The following is a 22,585-nucleotide window of genomic DNA, read 5'->3' on the forward strand; positions in this document are numbered from 1 at the left end:
AGCAACTGGAGCAAGACCGGTCCTCCCTGCATCCCGCTGCCCGGGATGGCTGGCAGCCCAGCGTCACCGCCCGTCCCCAAGCTCTTTGGCTGCTGCGGGGACGCAGCGGTGCTCAGGCCGAGGGACAGCAGACAGGGCAGGTGTAAAGTGCTGCAGGTGGAGAAGAGGAGCCCCAGCCGGCGGGGACGCCATTCCTGCCGTACGGAGAGAAATGACTTTGCTGAGGCGCGGGCGCAACGTGCAGCGGCAATCCCTGACGCGTCCCCTCCTCTTGTCTTGTTCCTCTTGGCCCTTTGCAGCTGTTCACAGCGTGTCCCGGGGGGCTGCAGCCCCTCACCCCCATCCCCAGGCCCCCGAAGCCACGCTCCGGCCCCGATGAGCCGGGATCTTTTGGAAGCGGAGGATGGACGCTCAGAGTTGTGCGAATGTCTCTGAAGGCTGGGCCGGGGGTGAGGGCGAGGTGGAGGCTGCCGGGGCCAGGCCCAGCGCTCCCCGGCTGCCCAGGAGGGGCCGATGTGGGCCGAGGGGTGCTGGACAGACCCAAGCCCCCCCCAGCTGGGGACAGACCCAAGCCCCCGATGGGGGCAAGGCCCGAGCTGGGGGACCCCCATGCTGCTGCCGCCTTCGTCTCCCTCAGGTGCAGGCCATGGCAGCGGAGGCGTATGGAGGAGAGGCGGCTTTCCACGGGACTCCCGGTCCTTCCCGTGCTGGGCTGCGGCGGGCGAGGGCGAGTCCCGCCCGGGGAGACCCGGCCCCACCGGGAGCCCCGTCCTCGGGCCTGGCACCGCCATCGCCATCCCCAGGGAAAGGGCTCCCGTGTCCCTCGGCCTCCCCGGGAGCCCTGGCCGCGGGCCCCGGCCCCGCGTGTTCGCGTTAGGACTGTGGCGTACGGCGGCGCTGGCCCTTTACATTGCGGGGGGGGGGGAGCCCACACACGATCCGGCTGAGCCCCCGCTCGACCATCGGCTGGCACTGCCTGAGCGCCACCTTCCTTCGGCTGTCGGCTCGTAGCCCCGACGGCGGCGAGCGCGCGTTTCCGCTTCCGGGTGGGAGGGCAGGCCGTTGCTAGGGGAGGCGGCGTTGCTAGGGGAGGCCCGGCCGCCATGGCGGGCAGCCGCATGCAGAAGGTTGGGAGCGTGTTCAGCCGGTACGGGGTGGGGGCCTGGGGGGCGGGGGCGAGCCGGGAGTCCCCGGAGCCCCCCGAGCCCCCCTCCCGCCGCTCCTTTCCCCCGCCAGGACCCGCAACCTGCTCCGCATCGGGGTGATCGAGAAGCCGCTGTGGTTCGACGTGTACGCCGCCTTCCCGCCGCTGAGGGAGCCCGTCTACCGGCTGCCGCGGCCGCGCTACGGCAAGGTGAAGGACGTCGTCCGCCCCATCTTCTACCAGGAGGACGAAGTGCGGGCGTGAGTTTCCGCTGTCCCTGCCCCCGGGCCCTCGCACAGGGGTTGGTGAGGACGAACCAGAACTTGTTAAAACCACCTGAAAATGTTAGAACGTTTGGAAAAGGAGACGTAGCTGTGCGAATGCTTTTTGTTGTAGCCTCAGTCGACTGACTCTGACCTTGTTTACCTACTCCAAGACTTGTCCCTTTTCAATGGCTTGGAAAAATGAAACTATTTCTTTTCGTAGGAAGTTCTACAAAACTTACGGCAGCGGTCCAAGACCTTTTGACCTGTCGCAGTCAAACTACAAATCTACTTGCCAGAGGTAAGATTTATTTATAGCTGAACTAGAAATATTTCTGAAACTTGTCCTGTTCTCTTCTTAAGTCAGTGAACCAAAACGTTATTTGTGGGCGTAAAAATGGCGTCTTGAAATCTAGGTTTGTCGAGAAATTCAATCAACTGAAAGAAGAAGGAAAAATTGAAGAGGAAAAGTTGTTTGAAGAAACAGGAAAAGCCCTCTTAGCCAGTGGGATAATTTTACAGAGAAGAGGAACAGATAAGGTGAGTATTAAACATTCGCAGAGTTACTTGGCCAGTGGCTTCGCAAAACTTCACGCCGAGGCCGTTAGCGCTGAGTTAGCCTGAAATAAGCTCTCAGCAGAACAGTCCCGTGCCTGATGGTTGTGATAAAGACGTCGTTGCTCTGCAGAGTAAACTTTCCTCTTAGCCGTGAACGCGCCTGGCCAAGGTCAAGGCGCTCCTCAGGCGGAAAAGGGAAGCGCCTGCTCTGCCGACGGAAGGTTTCGGGCTTTAGCGCTCTCAGATCATCCGTCGGCGTGTCTGCCTGAGCTGCGGGAGCCACGTGTACGTGTTACTGCACGCGTGGCGTTTCTAACGGGGCCGATGAGAACCTCTCCTGGTTCGGGGGTAACTGGCACGCTTTGCCACCCCCTTTGGTAGTTCAGTAGCCTAGTGCGCTCGCTCGCTGCTTTAGTCTCAGTCCTGAGCTGGGAATGGCTGCGTAAATGTTGCAGGGTGGTGGTGGTGGTTTTGGTTGTGGTTTTTGTTTGTTTTTTTTTTTTTTAAAGTATTGAGATAAAGTTTTGTAGCCTGGGGGTTGTTTGCTTACGTTTTTGCCAAGAAAACTGTCCCAAACAACTGTCCCGAGTGTCCGGCCACTGCTTTTAGATTTCCCTGATGTACGAGAGGGGAAGGGGCTGCTCTGTGATGGTTCGAAGTCTTTTATCTCGCTCACGACGAACTGCTTACCCTTTCTCCTGCGAATGCTGCCTTGTAGCTGAACGCCCTCCGAAAGAGGGGGGAAGAGCCGTTTATAACAACCGCAGTTTTAAGCGCCGTTAGCTAAATTAACTTATGATTCTCCTTTGAAATACGCTCTCGGTGCTCCCCGTCACCCGCTTACCTCTGTGCCCGGCGCCCGCAGTGCTTTCTCCAGTAAAAGAGGCTGACGGGGAGCAGAAAGCGGTGCCGCGTAAAGCGCACCGGGCTCCAAGTGCAGTGAGCGTGTGGAAAGGTGGAGCCGCTGACCAGCTTTCATCTCCCAGCGTCAGGTCAGCAGTCCCACGTTAAACCTCTTGCCCCGGTGACGCCCTAACCCTGTGTGGTACCTTAAAAACAATCTGAGCAGGGGTCAGCCCTGTCCTGCCAGCATTTGCTGGACGTTCGCGCTGGGGCTGTGGTGCTCTGTTGCTCTCTTCCGTCACGCTTCAGTGGAACCTTTTTACGCCCCTCTTTTGTGGTGATTTTGCTTTTAACGTAGGTAGCGCAGCAGGATCATCGAGATGCTGCAGCCAAAGATCCTGCGCTACAGCTGCGCCTTCAAACTGCGCTGCAAGAGATACAGGAGAAGAAGAAAGACGAGGAGGAGCGAGCGGCGCAGTTGACAGACCCGCAGAAGGAAGATCCCCTGCCCTCCTAAGAGCGGCGCCGTTGTCCTGCGACACGCGGCTGCGGGATCTGCCCCGGCTGTGGCAGCCAGCGTTCCTGCCCGCAACCTCACGGTTAGGGGACGTTTTATTTGGGAGAGAGCGCCTCAGCGCCCGCTCCGGTGCCTTCCGTCGTCCCGTCCGTGGCACATGTTCTTCCATCTCCCCAGCTGTAAAATTGGAGAGAATACTTTTTTTTTTTGAGATTCAAGAATGTTATCTCAGATTTTGAGTTGGAAAATACAAGTGTAAAGGTGGAAAATTAAACATTTTCTTCAACAAACTGAAGTTCTGTCTCTTCAGGTGCCTTATTTGCAGTAACAGAGACGCTGGACGGTGCGGGCCTTGTGGCAGCCCTGCTGTTGGCACGGCCGGCGCCGCTCGCCTGACGCGTCGTAGCAGCGTCTGCAGCGCCGGCTGCCCCGGGAGCGCTGCTGTTTGTGTGAACCCAGGCGCGTGCTCTGCCGGGCCGCCGTGCGCTGAGGGCCGGGGTGGCGTGAGGTGGAATAATCCCAGAGAACTGGGATCTTTGCGGATTTTAGTGGCTGTTAGTGAAATCGTGCACCTCAGAAGCGCGAGAGGCGCGATGTGACAACTGTGCAGAGTTACGGCTGTTACAGAAGCGCTCACGGAAACCGGCGTGGACCAGCATAAAAAAATAACAACCAGTCCGACCAGGTGCGGGGCTGGTCTGAGTTTCATCCTGCCCAGGCCTGCGGACTCCGGTGCCCAGCTTGGTTTTTCATACAGGCCAAAGCCAAAAGCTTTAATAAAAACAGTACTGTTTGTTTGGGTTTTTCCTTTTTGTTTGGGTTTTTTCCCCACCTTTTTGTTTGTGTGGGTTTTTTTCCCTTTTTGTTTGGTTTTTTCCCTTTTTGTTTGTTTTTTTTTCTTTTTTGTTTGTGTTTTTCCCCTTTTTGTTTGTGTTTTTCTTCAAAAAACCCCAAACTACCGCGCCCACCACCCAGGAACAGGTGTAGCTCGTGTCAAACAAATCTCCTTTCTCCCTCCCTGTCCAGCACTCCCCTAGGAGGATGAGGCGGGGATTTCATTTTGGTTTTGCTCCTACCTCACACGTTCTCTGCAACGCAATTTCGTGACGCTGCTGCTGCGCGTGGTGCAAGAAAGCTCTCAGGATCTGTGTTGTATGGGATTAAAACGGAGGATTTAGAAATGCCCAGGGTTTGTCTTTGTGTGGCTTCACTTCCTGGCAGCAGTGCGCTTACAGGAGGCTGGCTCGGTTGTCCCCGGAAGGTCAAACTTTGTTCCTCGTTCTGCTCTGTCGTTCGAGAGGAGTGCAGGATTCCATTAAAGAGCAAAAAGCCGCGTCTTAGCCCTGCCAGCTCCGCGCGTCTGCTCCCAGAGCTGTCCTTGGCGGCACGCCCGCCTGCCCGAGCGCGGTTCTCCCACGTGGAGCTGGAATTGCCGCCTGGCTCGCTAAACCCGCTCGTGGCAGCCCCTTCGAGGGGAGCGGAGCGGATGGACCCACCGCCGGTACCCGGGTTTGGGAACCAGCCTGCTGGGGTAACGGTAGGGGAAACGTTGACATAAACCGAGGACAAAAACACCGTGAAATGGGGTTCAGCCTGAAGCAGCGCTGGAGAGACACGGACCCAGGAAATGGTAGCGAGCTGTGGGCAGCCGGCGGGCGGGGGTTTCCCTCAGCCGCAGCTGTCGCCCGTTTGCCTGAGGCCCACAGCTGAGGAACTCTGGCAGCTGGGAGGCAAATTTCCCTCGCTGGCCCGGTTTTCCTGCTTGGGCCAAGCGACTATCGCCAGCCCGAGGGAAGGGAGACCAACAGCTCTGTGTCTGCTCCGCTGCAGCTTTGTTTCCTTGCCTTTCGTGGATTTTTAGAGGTAAAATTTTTATTTTGAGCACCCTGGTTTGTGTTTTTAGCTGTTAGTGATGCTCTTGGTTTGCCAAAAATCGCAATTGTGCTTTAAAAGGAGAAGAGCGATGGAGCTGAATGCAGTAACGTGTGAGAGATTTCTCACTTGCCTCATTCACGGCTTGGTGGTCTCCTGTTTGCTGTCGCTTCTCCAGGAAATTACCGACATGACTTGCAGAGCTTTTTCCCCCACCGTCTGCTGTAACCAGCTTCATCCTCGTGCCTCTGCTGAGCTCGGCTGTGTCTTCCCTCAGCCATCGGAGGCACGCTGAGCAATAACGGATCGAATTCGGAACACAGCCCAGAGCAGCAGCCTCGCGGTGAGCCCTGGGTGAGCTCCTGCGCAGAGCAGATGAGAAGAAAGTTGGAATTAATTTTCCCTTTTATCTTGTGCTGGAAAAAGTCACTGGGGCGGCTCCCCTGGGTGGAGCACTCCCAGCTGGAGCCGCAGCTCTGCGCTGGAGTTACCCCAGGTGCAGCCGTGGCCTGAGGGGTGGGAGTCAGGGACCCCTCATGGTTTTTTCTCCCCCTTCTGCGTCGGAAGTGACGGTGGCTGTCCGGCGTCTCGGCCGTTAGTTTTCATGAGCACACCGGAGGGGTTCATCGCAACTTGCCTCCGCTCACAGCCCGATGGCGGCGCGTGCAGTGAGCCGATCTGCGACTCGGAAAGTGCAAAGAAACTCGGATTTGTGCAGCAGCGGCGTAACCGGGCTGCCGGCTGCGCTCCAGCTTTCCCAAACTCCTGTGTAAAGCGCTTGTGTCCTTCACCGGCACGCGCGCGCTGTTACTCCGAGCCAGGTATGTGGCCAGATTAGCGGGAAAACTTGGAAACAGGGAAGGGAGCGAGCGCGTTCAGTGGGGGAGCCCTCGCACGGTGTAAATTTGGAGGTTATTTCTCGGGGGCTCGGGCTGGGCGCCGGCTGTCGCGTGGCTCCCGGCCGAGGGGCTCCGGATGGCAAAGCCGTTGGAGGCCTACGGCTGCACCGCAGGTCAAGGCTGCGAGCGGGGGTTATTTGGTGCGGTTAGGAGGAAACGCAATTAAGAGCGGAGTTCCAGTGCGTTCGATGGGTGCGGGGTTGAGACGCCGACCGCTGAGTAACTCGATGCTTTAATTAAAAGTTTGAGGGACGCGCTATTTACCGAGCGTTCCCAAAGGACGCGGCCCGGCGGGGGGGGGGCGGGGGGGGGGGGTGTCTGCTGCGGGGGGGAGCCACCCGGGACCGCTCGGCCCGGCCGTGGGGCCCCGTCCCGCGTGGCCCCCCCCCGCCCCAGGCGCGGCACCGGCCGTGGCCGCGCTCCCCGCTAGGTGGGGGCCGCGCTCCGCCGCCGGCCCCGCGCGTTTGGCGGGAGGGGGGGGCGGGACTCCGGTGGGCACCCCCCCCCCCCCCCCGAGCCCCCTCCCGCCCCCCGAGCCCCCTCCCCGGCCGGGTGATGGGGACCCACTCGTGTCACAGCGCGGGTGTTGGCTCCCGCACCGAGCTGCCCAGCACCAAAAAAACTCCAAAACAAACAAACCGACCCAGCAACAACAAAAAACCCCGTGAAAAACACACCTGAGGGCACTGCCTGGGGTGCTGGGGAGAAGTCTTGCACCTTCGCCGAAAATATTTGGGTTTCCCTCCTTCCTCCGGCCAGGCCGTGGTGTGGCCGTGCCCTGCTCCGACTGCCGGGCTGGTTGTAGGTGACAATAAACGCCAAGCTGCCAGTGACAAGATGGGGCCTGGCCCTGAGCTTGGGCACCGTTTTAATCCGAAGGCGGCCGCTCTGCCGCCACGATGCGCGACCCCTTCAGCAGAGCCGGGCGCTGTCGCCGGGCGGTAACGTGTCTCCGAGCACGCTTGGTCACGCGTGGGCTGATTGTCCGCTGTTACGTGTTGAGGGCAGTGGGACGCGGGATTTAACAGGATCTGGTCGTGTCTGGAGCAGCCAAGTGATTCGTGGGCTTTGCTGGGAAATTGGGTGACCTGACCTTCACTGGGGCAGGAAATAAAGGACTTAATGTTTTAAGAATGTAGCTGCACGCAAGACATAAAAATGTTGGAACTGCTGCACTGTAGCGTTCTTCTGTGATTTACTTTTGCCCGCACACACGCGTCTGGTCTTCAGACCTGCCTCACTTTCGGCTTTGGAATATTCCAGAAACCCTGTCTTTTAGGAGCTTAGCTTGAATTTATCGTGTTTTTATACCGGCCTTATTACACACCCCCGATGGAAGATGAGGAGTGCGATGGCCTTTGTAACCCGGGGACGGGGTGGCCTCGTGGCTCAGCCCTTGAGTCGAGGTGCCAGCCTTTGCATCGCCTGGGTTCGGAAAGCTTTTATTTGGGTGCATTTATCTGGGCAGGGCGGGAGGGAGGAACAGCACAAGCGTTGCGGCGTCCCGGCGTGAACGGCAGGTCGGGCTCAGCGGTGGCTCGGGCTGACGCCGCCGGCTGCCGTTTTACCAGTAAACTTTAAGTACTCGCAGCCCTGCCCCACTCCTTGTTGTGTTTGTAGATCAGTTTGTGCAACCAGCTTGCTTGCGGTCGCGTCGGCTGGAAGGGCTGAGCTCCCAGGGGAACCCCGGCTGTGGGGCGAGCGCGCTGTTGGGCACTGCGGTGCCTCTTATTTTAATTAGCGTTTTAACCATCGTTCAAGGAAGGACAGGCTGTATGGCGTCCCGTGGCTCAGTCCGGGCTGTGACGGGACCACTGGGAGTGTGAGGGCTTGGCCGGCAGAGAGCGATGCTCAGCGTTGGTGAGGCCACGAGAAGACCCCGCGGCCCCATCCCGGCGAGCTCTCGCCCCGGTGCTGGCAGCGGGGCTGCTCCCCTGGGGTCGGTCGCTGCCCTGCCTGCTCCCCCCGGGCCGGGGATTTGAAATCCACGTGGGATGTGGCAGTGATTTGGGGGCGTCCCGGAGCAGCGGCGATGCCGGGGAGGGTCCCCCCAGGAACCCCCGCGGCTCAGCTGTCCTTGGCTGTGGCTCCCTGCGTGCCGCTGCCTGCGTGCGTGCTGCAGGCTCGTTCTGATGTGCGCTAATGCTATTATCCTCCAGAAATTGAAATCAAGTCTGAACCTATAATGTTTCACTGGGAGGGAATTGGGGTTATATATTCCTGTGTACAGCAGCATTCTATTTCAGTCATAGCATTTAATTATGATTGGTGTGTTAGTGCCCACCAGAGCATAACAAATTGTCATTATGTTATTCTGCTGAGTCTAATTTAATTGGCAAGTTGTCACAAAAGCAATTATCCATCATTTATTTTGTTGCCATAACCACATCTTGGAGAGCACCTGCTGTCTGAAGTGGAAAGGCTCTGCAGTCTCTTGGTCCTGGATTTCTTCCACTTCCCTGACACAAAGACACCATTTCCTTCTCTTATTTAAAAACATGTTCCTCGTTTCCCAGCCTGGGCTCGTGCGCGAGGCTGGAAATGCTGGAGGAAACGCGCCGTGCAGGTAGCGACCCGTTGGAGTGTCCGGGGCGGGTGTGAGTTATGGGGGCTCCCGCTCTCCGGAGACCCCGGAGCCGGCCCGGTGTGGTGGCCAGGCGAGTATGTCGTGGTGTGGCTGCCTCCTCACTTCCGGAAAGTCGGGGTGAAATGAGGAGAGAAAGGGAAGTTTGAAGATGAAACATTCTTTGCCTGAACCGAGTAAAACACTTGGCTTCTTGCAAATCACTTTTGGGGAAAAAGCAGCCCCCAAAGCACTGACGGTTCATTTTGGGAGGTAGGAGCACGCAGAGACGCTCAGAGGAGCAGAAGGGACGCGTGGGCTCTGCCCCGGGAGCCTGAGCCCGGCCGGACCCTCCCGTCCTGGAGCTGCTCGGCCTGGATGCGGCTGAGATGGAGAGCAAACGTCTGGTGCTTGGCATCCACGTTGGCCTTCATCCCCGCTGCCTTGGAGCCAACCGCTCCTCGCCCCATGTGCTGGGAGCCGCTACACAGCATCACCCGCTGCGGCCGCAGCGCGTTTCCATAAGCGAGTTTCGGATACGGTGTCTGGGCTCCCATGGAGATTCGGAGGCTGGCGAGCCCAGATCAGTGCTTTCTTGTAACCTAGCAGGCAAAGCAACATCAGAGCTCCCGAGCCCAACCCGAAACCGCGGGTTTCCTCCTTCCCGGGATGGCGTGTGGCTGTGACCTGTCAACTTTTTAGATTTTGGAGACAGCACCCCAAAATCCCGCAGGGCTAGCGCAGACTCCAGTGAGCTGGAAGCCTGTGACGCGCTGTGATAAACGAGTAAATAAACAAAAATCTAGTTTGATGTCTGTGTTTCTTTCAGTCACTCCCTTCTCCGCCCTGCCCGAGATCCCTTCCCCTCTGGTAGCTCTGGTGAGCTGCTAACGAGGAAAGATGGTTTTGTGGTTAAAGCACACAGAGAGGGGTTTGTTCCTGGTTCTGCTTTTCTTTTTTCCCTTCCATGCCTTGATTTCCCCATCCACAAACCAAGACACTCTTTATTTAAGAGAGATGCAGCCTTTTTCCCTCAGTGTTGAGGGAGCCTCGCGCTGCCCCGCTGCTCCTTCGTGAGAGGTCGGGATGTGGTGGTGGGTGTGCTGAGTTGGCCAGTGCTCTGCGGCAGCAGTTTCGGGAGGTTTGGGTCCGAGCCCGGTTTTGCGGGGCCGTGGAGGGGCTTGGGGGTGCGGTGGGGGCAGAGCCTGGCTGCCACAGATCGCGAGGTGTCCTGGCAGGCCGGTTCCGCTGCTGCTGTGCTGGAAAAATCTGATTACGGAAGATGCACTCTCGCCATCCCCAAATCGCATTTCCTTTTTAGACCAGAAGAGCTCGTCGTAATAACGGGCCAAGGATTGCCAGGTGCTGGCTGGGCGCTGCTGGGCGCAGCAGGGCTGAGCTCTGAACCGCTCGTTACCGCGATGTAAATGGTGTTTTGACAGCACCTCCTGTCCTGTTACCCAAACGCTGCTGCTGTCGCCCCAGAGCACCAGACCTTGGTAAATAAATAAGTGGAGCCTGTGAGAGTTTTCCCCTTTTCTCTGGGCTGGGTGTCCTCCGCATCCCGGAGGAGCCCTGCGCTCGAGGGCCAGGAACGCCGCGGCAGGGATGCACCGTTTGATCCGGGTGATGGCTCCTCGCAGGGCCAGGGCTGGGCACGCAGTGGGGGAAAATGCGCTTGGGGCTGCGGCAGCGCCGGCCGATGTTTGCACGACTGGTTAACGGGTGAAATTCCCCCGGCTGGAGCGGGGACCGCGGAGCTGCCAAGTGTGCTAAATAACTCTTTGTTATGTATTATTTAGCAAATTATAACGAAAAGCAGAAAATATATGGATGGAGCAGACAAAAACATTCCCCAGTTGGCGAGTTATGGACAGTTTAGAGCCAGGAAGCGGACATTTAAGAGCGTTTGGGAATTTCCATGGCTTCCCCTACGGATAAATCGCTCCTCTGCTGACAGGGCGTCCCGCTGCTGCCTTTGATCCCGGGGGACAAAATCACCCCAGGAGCTGGGAAGAGGCAAGCGAGCACCCCGCATCCTGGCTGCTGGTTTGGATGTTGCCTAGGAGCGCGAGGAGCTTTTGGTGGCGGTCCCACAACCCCAAGAGTCCGTGGGGACTCACTCATGTCGCCCCAAAGCTGGGCAGGTGGCCAGGCTGAGCGGAACGGCGCCGTTGCGAGAGAGAAGGCATCGAACGATGTCTGGAGCAGGGGCTGGGGTGCAGACCCCCTCTTTCAGAAGAAGACTCATGGCTCGCTGGGGCTTTACAGCTCGCTGAGGGTTTGCCAGGCGGCGTAACTCACCCCCACCTCAATCCGCTCTTGCCCCGCTCCCGTGGGTGCCCCGCGGCCAGCACCCAAGCGCGGCCGGCCCCGGGCAGCGGCGGTGGCACCAGGGGGTGCTGCCTGATCGCGGCTCAGCACTGCTGCTGCCAAAGCTGGAACAGCAAGAGGACGACTTTATTTCACCTGTTTGTTGATTTTTTTTTTTTTTTAAATTATTATTTATATTTGGTTGCTCCCATCTCCTGTCCCACGGATGATGATGATGCGGTTAGGAGCGGGTTTCCACGGCGACGTGGAGTGCTCTCCCTGCTCCTTGCTGTCGAGATATTTAAACTTCTGTGGTCTAGCGGAGGAAAATACGACTTTGTGTTCATCACCTCTGCCTGCCAGCCGGAATTTTTATATACACTCAGATGTCACCAAACGTGACCTGGAGGCTTCTGCGCAGCTCTCTGTGCTGTGCGAGGCTCGGCATTGGCAGGGCTGCCAGCTGGCACAGCGCCCTTCGCCCCAGCGAGGGCAGCCCCAGTGCTGGGGTACTGCTCTTCCGGGGCGTCCCGGTGTTTGGAGCCCTGCACTTGGACCCCCCTGAGCACACCGAAACCAGACCCTCTTCGGCTGTCCTGCTCTCCTCAGCTCTGGCTCCGGTTTCTGTAGCCGGTGGCTGGCTGGGGTCTTGCAGGAGCCTGTCCCAGGGCTCGATCCAGCTCTCCCAAGCCCAGGGGAAGCTCTGGTCTTGTCTCAGGAAGTGGTTGTGCAGGTTTATGATACGCTTAAGAACCAGCGCCAGTAGTTCTTTCGGAATAACTGGGATGAGGAATGAGCCATTGCGGCCGTTCCCGAGCCGGAGGAGGAGGATGTAGCTCGACCCCTTCGGCTGTGCCTGGGATGCGGACCAGCACCCCTCAGACTGCAGCCCGAGGGAGCGGCTTCCCTCACCCCTCGCGTCCCTGGGGTCCGCGGGCAGCCCTGGGCGCTTCTCCTCCGGCTGAGCAGGAGATGCCTTTCACCTTGGCCAGAGCCAGTGCCGGGTTTGAGCGATGAACTTCCAGCTGGTGACGAGTGCGGGGCTTCCGAGGTCTCCTCTGGGCCGGGGCAGCGCCAATCGGCGCGATCTGTGGATTGCCGCAGCCGATTTATCGGCAGCACAGATAGTGTAGGTGCTTTCAGTCGTACGGAGGAGGAGAAGATAAGGGGCTTGGAGAAAACTTGGCTGGGTGACTAAGATAAATTTACTGTACTACACGAAATCGAAATGTGAAATAAAGATCTCAAACAACTGAAATATTTAAGAAGATACAGAAGTTGGGCGCGCGTGAGAGCCATTCCGAGCGAGCCGGCTCCCGCCAGGACCGTCCCTTATCAATCCATCACCCAGCCTGGCTGAATTTTATAAGAGATAATAGGATGGAGGGAGAGTTGAAGTAGGAAATAGCCGTGACAGCAGGCTGAAGGACAGGTTTTCTGTGCAAAATAAGGTCGTAATTAGCAGGAGAGAGACGGAAAGCTGTCCTGCCTGGCTCTGTGGGGCAGGCTGGGTCCGTGAGGGGTCCCGGGGGGCTTGGGGCGCAGGCTGGACCCCCAGCATGCCCTGGCACTCACCGGTTTTCAGGTGTTAGCAAGCGGCGTTGGAAGGGAACTGAAGTTACCCAACATGAAGCCCCTCACCATCACCAGGAATGTCTAAGAGCGAGGTGCCCTCGCCCACGTGAATTCCCCGGGCTAAGCCAGGGAAGGTGGGGGTGTTCCTGCCCCTGGGTTTTGTCCTGGGCTGGCCATCAGGTGTTTGCAAACTCTTTAATTCAGCATTTCTTTTTTTTTTTTTTTTCCCCCACTCTCCCTTCAGGCTGTGAACCCCTGCCCGTTGGCTGGAAGGAAATCCAGACTCTCCCGTGTCACCTCCTGGGAGGGAAGAGACGTTTGGTATTCAGGCCGAGGTCCATGCCTCAGTGCCTGCGGTGCCCTTCCCACTGTGGGTCCAGTGGCATTTTTGTTTCTTATTTTGGGAGAGTTTCCTTGCAGCTGCTTCTTGACTTCACGTGCAGCTTTGTGGTGGGGCCCTCCAAAACAGCAGCTTCTGAAAAACGCACGTGCTTTTGCCATTCTTGGTATGTGCCAGGTTTCTTGGTCCATCTGCTGCTGCTAACGGCTCCTTATTTTCTCGACACAGGACCTCCAAAAGTACAGCCAAAGCCACCAGCCTGCCCTGCTCCCTGGGACATCGGGGGTGACGGGAAAAGTAAGTTACATCTTCTTAATGTCCCATCAAACATCACCTCCTTTCCTTGCTGCGCTTGTTCGAGTCACTGGTGAATCCCTCATGAACATCAGCAAGAGCCAGGTTATGTTTTCTGTCTTTAAGATGTCCTTCAAAATAGAAACGCCCAAGTGAAAGTGTTTCAGAATGATTTTTCTTTTGGCTCGTTTAATTCTGAAGCGGTGTTAGGAGCAGGGCTGCTATCAAATGCGGTATTTAGGGATGTGAAATTGCAAGCCAAGTAAAGGGGTCCGTGAGGCACTTTGAGTTGCCGTGAGAGTAGACTGGGTGGATTTAAGTCCCGGGAGCTGGGAAACCGTGCTCGGACTTGGGAAGCCTGACGGGAGATGGTCTAGAAAGGGTAATGAAACTCCTGAGGGAAAGGAGATAACAAGCCACAGGCCTGCGATGCTGGGAAGGAAATCATCCTAATTTGCTTGTGTTTAGTAACCCGAGACGTATAATTAATAGCCTGAGTAGGGATATTTGGAAAAAAAAAATACAATGCCTATTGTGGAACCGTCCATCTCTGTGTGTGCTGCTCACAATGTTCACACTGCAGCTAGAGACCGCGGTCGGGCTCCTGGATCCGCTGCCGATCCGCTGGGTGACCTGGAGCAGGGTCAGCGCTCCGTCTCCCTGGGGCTCTGCCTGCCCCGCGGAATCGCGGCGTTGGGAGGGCTGCAGGCGGATGAGCTGGGTCAGCCCCTGAGCTCAAAACGGAGCAGCAGCTGGGGTACCGGCCTGTCTGACGGTGTGAGAGGTGTCGTGTGGATACAAACCCCACTGCCCGCCTGTCGCCGAGAGAGGGTCCGTTGGGACGTCGTGCAGAATGCTCACATTGGCTCGTTTCTGAGATGAGGCAACCTAAAACCGCCTGAGGCAGAGGAATGGGATACATCGTCATTTCTCGTCCCAGCCCGGGCTTTGAGTTACGCGTAAATGGGTGCTTCCCCCGTAAGGGTTTGGTTCACTTCTGCGTCCCGCGCAGAGCCAGGGGCTGGGCAGGGTGGCCCCCGGCTCTCCGCCAGCGCCTAACTTGGGTCTGAGCTTTCCGGTTTGTGGAGGACTAAGGGCGGTCGGCAAAACTGGGGCTGCCCAGCGCCCGCACGCCCCCAAAACCTCGGTGCGGCAGGAGCCAACCCCTCGGATGACAATGCCCCGCGGGGGACGCAGCCCACCGCCTGCCACGTCGCGCTGGAAGCAATCAACGCGCCGCGCTGCCGCCAGATTGCCTTGTCCGTTCCAATGATCTTTAACTCCGCTTTCCCCCAGCAATCAGAAGCACTTTCTCCTCGTCCAGGTGGTCTTTTCCCATTTCACTCGTTCCAGTCCCAGGACCCAGGGCAGTCACATCTCATCACGCCTTCTCTCAAGCTGTTTGCAGGCCCTGCTTTTTCTGTTGCCACCAATTTAGCCGCAGCCTCCCCTCCCCGCTCCGCTCCCTACCGTGCTAACCGCAGCTTGTTTGGGAATGACATTCGGCCTTCGGAGCCCTGGCACAGACGCAAATAAAAATCCCTTGCCCCTGCAGCCAGGCTTTCCAAGCCTCTGCCCGTCAGCTTTTTGTGCGGGTGGGAGGTGAGTCCCCCCATTTTTGGGGGAACGATCCATCCCTTTAAACTCTTTCCCCTGGAGAGCCTGTTAAGAAGCAGATAGGTGCAAACGCGGATTTTTAGGAGTGACCTGTTGATGGACAACACGCAGGGACACCTGCTTTCCCAAAGGCTGATCGCAAAACACAGGATCATCCATGCTGCGTATCAATAAAAAAGAAAAACACAAGGATGTGGAAAGAAAAGCTCCCTGAGTGGGAGTCCGTCCTGTCTCCAGCGCACCGAGCATCAACTCAGCAGCACGCTTTACCCGAGCGGTTCAATACGAGCTGGCTGTTCGGCGGGGCGGTGTAGTGAGCTGGAGTGCTCTGCTGAATGGGGTTTTTGCCATCGTTCTGTTTTTCCTTCGGCGCAGGAATTAAGCTCACGTCAGTGTCACCTGTTAACAAGGCCGCAAGCAGCCGAGGCAGCGCCCGCGCGGCGCAGCCGAGCTCATCATTTTTCCATAGATGAGCAATTAAGCTGCACCGGGAGGCCTGTGTCTTTATATCATCACCTAACGGCAGCGCGAAAGCTTTCAGGGGAAGGAGAGGGGAAAAAAAAAAAAAAATCCCATCCATATTTAATTGGCAAAGTTATCACCTTCACTTCAGAGCCCTAATTTACGGTCCTGCTGGCTGATTTCCAAGGCAGATCTGTTTTCCCAGACTGGAAAGTGAGTAAAGTGTCCTTATATTATACTTTGGCAACAAAATGCCGTTTGAAAGCTCGTGAACATGCTCCCAGCCGCAGTAAGTAACAGATAGTCTCCTTTCTGTGCAGCAAATGAAGATATCTGTGAGCTGTTAGAGTCTCTTCATTTTTTTTTTTTAAAGGAAATTATTTGTGGTGTTATTATTATCCAGCCCCACACTTGCCTGTCAGATTAAATTGTTTATTGCGTTAAAACAAAAAGCCATCTGGAGCTCCTCACATCCCGCTCTCAGTACCGGAGAGTGGCAGCCTGGCCCTTCTCTACGCTGGCATTTTGATTCCTCCCAAGGTATTTTTTTTTTTTTTTTAAATAAATTCTCTAGTCCATTGTTTTCATTGGCATGTCCCCTGATTCTCTCTCGTTCTTGGCTGTGCTCCTTGGGGCTCAGCATCCTTACACCCCGGCCCCCGGCCGTGCGTTTCTTGGGGAGCGGCGTAGCTGGAAAGCGAAGAGCAATAGAGACTGTCGGCTCTCGTTAGGCGTGCGGGGAGACCCGTCGCTGGTCAGGGGACCCTGTCTGCTCAGCCAAATACCGCATTTACCAGCTTCTTCATGCTGTTTTGCAAGCCCTCAGGTCCTCCTGTCAGTTTGCAATGCTTTGCTCAGGCTCTGGGCTTGAACTGAAGCTATTTATCTTTTTGTTCCATTTCTCTCCTCCCTCCTCAGATGGAGCTGAGTCCCAGCCGGTGATGGAGACGCCTGGTCCCTCAGGTTTCATAAAGCACCTCGGGACTCCCCGGCTGCCTTTAGGTGTCTGTGTAGTTGGTGTCTGGTGGCTCCTTCCAAGGCTTGTCACTATGACCGCGGTGCTGGAGAGCTCTGGCACCCGCTGGTGGTGATGGTGAGGGACCCAAAACCATGGTGGGAGAGCAGGTCTGGCCCCCGTTGGCTGACGTTGGGGGTGACTGTAGAAAAATCCCACCAGAAAAGAGTGACCCTGACCACCTGGCCCATCTTGACTCGACCACCCAGCCCTTGTTTCCTTGACTGCCCAACGCTTCTTGGCTTGACTGCCCAACCCTTCTTGGCTTTGCAGTGCCCCGTCACAGGGGATATGGCTTTGCTGTGTTCTGAAGAGACAGAGAAAGCAGACAAGAGAGAAAAAGGACAGGAGAAATATTGATAACTTCCACCTCCTCAAGCCCGGTAACGAGCCTTTGACACTTCACCACTTCAGCCTCACAAAGCCCCAGCTCTCTGAAGATTAATTGATGTAGGCCACTCAACCTATTTTCAAATCCCTTTCAGTTACCATTTAAAACCTTCTGATTTATTTTTTTTTATAAAGTCACCGAGGCTTTTTATGGATTCTCAAATGATTGTCCAGCTTGACAAATTGGATTCTTAAAGCTGGTTCTTTAAAGAAAAGGATGTGGTTTGACAAGACAAGAAACAGCTCATCTTTGAGACATGGGGATAAATAAAAAAAGAAAAATCCCATTCTTCCAGTCGGGTGTTACTCAATGGGTGTCTCGCTCGTCACTGATAATCTTATCTCCCGGTGATGGGAAGGGACCTGCACAAAGGGGCCCCGGCCGGGCCGGAGGGCTGATATGCCGCTGATTAATAGACTGTCCGGCACGCGCAGAGCCCAGGGGAAGGTGATTAATGCCGTTTGATACGAACTCCGACCCCCTCCCCTGGCCAGCACCGCGCTGGGGGCACCTCCTGCCGCTGGTGATGGATTGACTCCTGCCTCCCGCTCCGGGCGCGCGGGGCAGCTGGCGGGGTGGTGGCAGCTGGGGCGTCACCCCGACTTGTGCTGAGGTTTGTGAGGTCATGTCGCTCCCCAGTGCTGCCGTTGGTGTTTCTGATGGAGTTTTTGTTGTCTGTGGTCAAACCCTGCTCTCCGCTGGAGTCCGGGTACCCATGGTGTCATCCCAGCAAAACCACATCAATGTCTAGCCTAGGGGTGGGGCAGAGCAGCTATGGAGCCAGAGCAATGCGTTTCTGACGTTTATGAATCCAAACAGGGATGCTCCTGTAAGATCTCTTCCGTACCCGTTGGCAATCGCTTGTCTACACCCTGATGGATGTGGATGTCCTGTTGGATGTGCCTCAATACCGCGTGTGGAAACCCGCTGAGACGCGCTCAGGCAGAGCTCAGGTGAGGCACCTTGGAAAATCGGCGTTGCCGGGCGCTCCGTGATCCCCTGGGCGATGGGGCGGCTGCGACGCGCTTTGTCAGAGCACACGTGGGCTGGCGTCGCTGCTCCTCTGCCTGATGGTCAAGCTTGGAGCCACCTGAAGCTGCCAGCTCAGACCAGCACCGAGGGGATGCTCAGCTCTGGCCGTGCTGACGGGTCCTGCGGGGCCACCGCGGGCTTTGGTGGCAGCGCTGGGCATTGCGGATCAGGAGGCTGGGAGATGGGACCCCTGTGCGTCGCAGCCTCGGAGCTGTGGTCCAGCCAGGAGCCGGAGCGTTTGGTCTTCCCAGGCAAGAAAAGACACGATCTCCTTCTGTTCCAGTAATATTTTAATCGCAGGCTTTTTGGTTTTTATTTGACTGCCTTTACTTTGAAAATTTTGCACCCAGCAGTCACTCTGAATAATGGAGACGCATGGTAACTCCTACCTGCTCGCTGCATTGTGTGACTCCGCGTGATAGTTTATATCTTATTACGATTATTTATTGTGATGCCCAGTTCAGTTCTGGAGCAGAGGGAGATCATTAGCCTCTCCCACAGTAAAGAGAACTCTCCATGTTGTTAGCCTTGTTCAAAGCCTTAATGGCTTTGAAAACTCCTCAGATTTTTTTTTTTTAAACTAAAAAACCTACAGGGCTGCAGAATAAAATGCTGACACAGGTCGGCTAGCGCGGGAGGAGCGCAGACCCTCCCGCTGTGCCTTGCTGAACGGCAGACGGAGCCCCGCAGTAAGGAAGAAGTTATTTGCCTGTTAAAAACCACTGGGAACCTGGAGGCAGATTTTGGGGGGTGCTGAGAGAAGGGGCTCGCTCTGGGGAGGGGTGGGAGATGCCACTCGGGGTCCTGGCGTCCCTAGGGAGGCGCGGGGTCAGCAGCCGTCCGGGCTGGCCCGCGTGCGTCGCGGCCGATTCCCGTGCTCCTCCAAGGAATTCGAAAAAGCCCCCGCGGTCTGCTGTCACCTCGGGATGCTGCTTTTGGGTTAGCGGTGCTGCTTTTGGGTGCTTTTTCTCGGGGTTTACGCGGCGCTGTGCCTGCCTCGGTGGGGGCGCGGGGCATCCGTTAAGGATTAGCGCTGTCGGCAGCTGCGCGCGGTCACTTAGCGTCTATTTACGGCCGCCTAATGCCAGCCGCAGGTGCCGCTCTGCGGTTGCTGGGCCTGCACGCAGCGCGAACGGGGCGAACCGCTCGGTTTTCCGTGCCCGGCTGGGGTTCCGGCTCTGACAGGGCTGGATGCTGGACACACGGCTTGGCCTGCCGGGAGGTTTAATTACTGGTGTGGGGAATTGGTCTGGGAGCAGACGCTCTGTCTCCCACCCCAGCCGGCAGCTCCTGGAGGTGTGTATCCGCTCTGGAGACGGCGTTTTGCTCAGGACCAGGAGGTGATCCCGATTAAAATCCCCTCTGCAGTAAGAGGGATGCTCGCGTCCTACGAAGCCACCTTGCCTCCCGGTCCATGTCGCGCGCCTTCACACCCAGAAGACCCCAAAATAAGATGTTCCCCATCCCCACACACCCACAGGCTACTTTAACGAGATGGCCAATGGTAATAAAGCCTTTGTAGATGTCCCTGTTTTTTCGGAAGCGTATCGTGCTGACCATATGGCGGGGGAATACGGAGGCCACGCTCATGATGGGACGCTAATGAATTGGTAACTCTGTCCGGCCTGTCTGTGCCTCTCAGAACCAAGAAAATGCTGTTTGTTAAGCTCTTGTTAAAGTGCCACCATAAAGAGAAAAGCATCTTTACGTTAAAACATGCTGCAATTCCTCGCTGTTCTCTTCCCAGGTTTTCCAGATGGAATTTGCTCTGTTTGAAAGGCAGGAGATGATTTTCCTGATGGCCGTGGCTACGCTGCTCGTGTTCTGGCTGCACAAACTCGCTCCCATAGCTGCGATGCATCCCGGGGGAGGTGAGCGCTTCACTTTTCTACAAAGCCAACGCCGTGACTTGAGGAATATTGAGAGTCAGGAGCTGTTTTCACAAGGCTGCCTCTGCCAAGCAGCTGTGGCTTCTCCATCGCCATGTCCTGCGGAGAACTCTCCCATGTGGAACGCTGCCTGAGGACGAGTCGTCATCGCACATGGAAATATTGATGCCATTGAAAAGACTGAGGTGTTGAGGCCCAAAAGAAGATGGAGGACGTGCCTACCGGGGAGCGGAGCCCGTTTCCAGACACCCACCTGGGGCTGTAGGCACCACAGCAGAGCATCCATCACCCCGGAGTTAAGTGTGTAGGGACCCCTCGGCAGGCTGAGCCCGGCGATAGCAGGTGAATAATGATTATGGAGTATTAATATTGTCCAGAGAACATCTGGACCGTGTGGTGTAACCTCGCTGTCTGACCAGAAATCCCTGCTGGCTCCTGGCTCGTCACAGGAGCTTTCGCATCCCGTGCTGCCCCGGTGAGCTGAACGGAGACGCCTGGACCCGCAAAACACAAACTGCTGTGTGCAGCGATCTGCTGAGCTGCCAGCCAAGCCACCCGTGGTGGGTGCCGTGCCTGGGTTGAAGGCTGGTGTGCAGACCTCATCTTCTCCTGGGCTACGAGGAGGTTTCGCTCCGTGTTACCCACCGTGACACCACGAGAGCTGGCCTGGTCAGGCCCCTTGCTTGCCACCCTGTCTCAAACTGCTGCTCTCTCCACTGCTGCAGAGAAGGTGAAGCTCATCAACGACAATCCTCACACCAGCCTCCAACACCGGTGGGTTTTTGCTCATAGAAGTTGTGCTCGATGCATGGAGAGCAGCGCGCATCCCACCACAAGCACTCGGGTGCCCCAGAGGCACCCGGCACGCTGCAGTTAAAACGCAGGAGCGCATCTGTGGCTGATGCACTGCGTTCGTCTGAGTTTGCGAAGGTGTCATACTGAGCAACGTGGGCGCTGTGTGACCCCTTTCCCATTTCCCCAAGAGCCTTTGAGGCCTGGGTGCTGCAGAGCATCAGGGGCCTGGGGTGGACCAGGGTGGTACATGCCACCATGGGGGCTTGCAGGGGGGAAAGAACACGAGTTTGGGATTGGGAAGGAAAGTAGGGCAGAAACCGCAGCAGATAGTTTGCAAAAGGATGATCCAAGCAGCTTTGATATGGATGTGTTCCCTCGCAAAGACACGGCGCCCGAGCAGCTCTTTATCAGTGTCAGGCGATGACAAACGGCAGCAGGGGGAAAGTCACGGGGCTGCGGCGCGGCGCGGCAGCTGCAGCACCTTGGAAATGACACCAGTATCGCTGCCGCTCCGTGCCTCGCGGTCCCGCTTCGGCCTTAATTAATCACCGGGAAAAGGGATTGTCTTTTCTTCCGTTCTTTTTATAGCACGATAAATGAGCGAGGGAAGACAAGGAAGAGGAAAATTGCCTGTGGGCACATTTGGGGAGGATCATACCCCGTCCCTGGCCTGTACGCGGAGACTTTGCTGCCTGGCTGGCAGAAGTTGATTGGGAACGCGGGACGCGTCCCTGCGTCAGGTGAGAGGGAGGAGGAAGAGGAGGGGAGGCAGCAGCAGCCAAACGAGAGCTGGGCCCTTTGCCGCAGGGTGCTGTGGAGGCTGGTCTGGCACAGACCGGCAGGGCTGATTAAAGAAGAAATTTAGAAAAACAGCGAAAAATCAAGCCAGAGTTTCCTGCCATTACTCCAGTCCTTTTTTTTAAGAGTTCCCTTGAAGCCTTGTCTATATAAATGTTGAATTATATGGTTCTTTGACTCTTTACTAGAAATTGCTCTGAATTACTTTTTTTTTTATGTACTCTGTTTCATTTCCAGTGCTCTGCCGGATCTCGCAGAGGAATATCCGTAGCTGCCGACCGGCTCTCCTGCTGCCAGGCTGCTGTGCTGTGGCTTCCAGTGAAGTTGCCCCCGGTTCCACCGCAGGGCAGGAATCTCTGATGGAAGTTTTATACGAGTGCGTGGGAAATGGGGTTGGAATTTGGGTCTCAAGTACGATTTTCATAATTCCCCAGGCACACAGACACGCGATGTCTGGGGATTCAGAAATAGAAGGGATTGTTTCCAAACAGCCGCATTTTCCTTAAGTCCTCTCTCAATGGGATCACTGGAAATGCTGGTGGCTCAGACCTCACCCTTGTGAGGTGTGAGTTTGGGAACCTGGTGGGACAAAGTGTCACCAAGACGTGGTATCCCAGAAAGAGGGGCTGTCTGGTGGCACTGCTGCTGCTCCGGGCCTGTGCTCGGGGCCAGAGCAACCCAGCCTGCGGGACTCACAGCTCCTGACGGTGGGCTCACTGACGGGCGGTATCTGGAGACATGAAAGGAAAACGGATGCTGTTCCTCTTTCTAGAGGCTTCAGACGAGATGGGGAATTTTATACGGGTGTCATCTCATGCCTGCTGGGATCAGTGGCAGTCTCTCTGCTGCGCTCACTGAATTTGGCTTGTCCCCGGTAAGTCTCACTTCTAGACTGGCTGGTTCAATCCAGCGCAGCGTTTCTGATGTTCTCGTTGCCCGTGAAGACATGGACGGCTGGGCTCACGGTGCTGCTGCTGTTTGCACGCCATGTGTCCTGGCTCTGGCTAGGACAGGGTTAATTCTCACCTGAGCTGGGAGAGGAGCTGTGGCTGGGGAACACAGCTGGGGCAGGTCACTAATTAGCCCCCAGCTGGGGCAGGTTACCCAAATTGGCCCCGGGGCTGTTCCACCCCATGTGATCAGGCTCCGGGTATAAAGCCGGGTCGGTGCTGAGGGGCAGGTTTGGCACCGGGCATCAGGATCCACTGTGAGTGACGTGCTGAAGTCTATTCTGCTGTTGGTTTTGTTTTCCATCTCTGTTTTCTCTTCCTCTGCTGCTCTCTTAAACTGTTTTTATGCCAGCCCATGAGTTTTGCCTCCTTTTCTTTCCCGATTCTGCTCTCTGTCCCACAGCGGGGGTGGGGAGCGAGCGAGCGACTGTGCGAGTCGCTCTGCTCTGCTGAGT

The 22,585-nt window shown here is 56.7% G+C and overlaps 2 protein-coding genes across 3 annotated transcripts; both read left to right on the forward strand.

Moving 5' to 3' along the window:
* Window positions 1-1,023: 1,023 nt before the first annotated feature.
* Window positions 1,024-3,620, forward strand: MRPS23 (mitochondrial ribosomal protein S23). The gene is made up of 5 exons (XM_086762820.1): window positions 1,024-1,147; window positions 1,237-1,404; window positions 1,631-1,708; window positions 1,824-1,947; window positions 3,167-3,620. The coding sequence occupies exons 1-5, from the start codon at window positions 1,104-1,106 to the stop codon at window positions 3,323-3,325; spliced, it is 573 nt and encodes a 190-aa protein (XP_086618946.1). The 5' UTR covers window positions 1,024-1,103; the 3' UTR covers window positions 3,326-3,620.
* Window positions 3,621-5,879: 2,259 nt separating this feature from the next.
* Window positions 5,880-22,445, forward strand: LOC147598300 (uncharacterized). Of its 2 annotated transcripts, XM_086763362.1 has the most exons (6): window positions 5,880-6,018; window positions 13,116-13,184; window positions 17,486-17,619; window positions 19,446-19,569; window positions 21,418-21,556; window positions 21,953-22,445. In XM_086763362.1, exons 3-6 carry the CDS (start codon window positions 17,542-17,544, stop codon window positions 22,056-22,058), a joined length of 447 nt encoding a protein of 148 aa, XP_086619488.1. In that variant the 5' UTR covers window positions 5,880-6,018; window positions 13,116-13,184; window positions 17,486-17,541; the 3' UTR covers window positions 22,059-22,445. The 2 variants fall into 2 exon arrangements, with proteins under 2 accessions (XP_086619488.1, XP_086619489.1); XM_086763363.1 differs by lacking the exon at window positions 13,116-13,184 and having other exon boundaries at window positions 5,896-6,018.
* The last annotated feature ends 140 nt before the right edge of the window (window positions 22,446-22,585 follow it).

This window comes from Chlamydotis macqueenii, chromosome 19 (genome assembly GCF_036417535.1).
Source record: "Chlamydotis macqueenii isolate bChlMac1 chromosome 19, bChlMac1.mat, whole genome shotgun sequence".
Lineage (NCBI taxonomy): Eukaryota > Metazoa > Chordata > Aves > Otidiformes > Otididae > Chlamydotis > Chlamydotis macqueenii.

What these genes read in the sequence shown, in the direction of transcription:
- MRPS23 (XM_086762820.1), top strand. Translation starts at nt 1,104, where the DNA reads ATGGCGGGCAGCCGCATGCAGAAGGTTGGGAGCGTGTTCAGCCG. An exon ending in GTTGGGAGCGTGTTCAGCCG is followed by an intron (nt 1,148 to 1,236) that starts GTACGGGGTGGG and finishes TTCCCCCGCCAG; the next exon opens with GACCCGCAACCTGCTCCGCA. An exon ending in AGAGAAGAGGAACAGATAAG is followed by an intron (nt 1,948 to 3,166) that starts GTGAGTATTAAA and finishes CTTTTAACGTAG; the next exon opens with GTAGCGCAGCAGGATCATCG.
- LOC147598300 (XM_086763362.1), top strand. Translation starts at nt 17,542, where the DNA reads ATGGATGTGGATGTCCTGTTGGATGTGCCTCAATACCGCGTGTGGAAA. An exon ending in CGCGCTCAGGCAGAGCTCAG is followed by an intron (nt 17,620 to 19,445) that starts GTGAGGCACCTT and finishes TTCTCTTCCCAG; the next exon opens with GTTTTCCAGATGGAATTTGC. An exon ending in TGCGATGCATCCCGGGGGAG is followed by an intron (nt 19,570 to 21,417) that starts GTGAGCGCTTCA and finishes TTTCATTTCCAG; the next exon opens with TGCTCTGCCGGATCTCGCAG.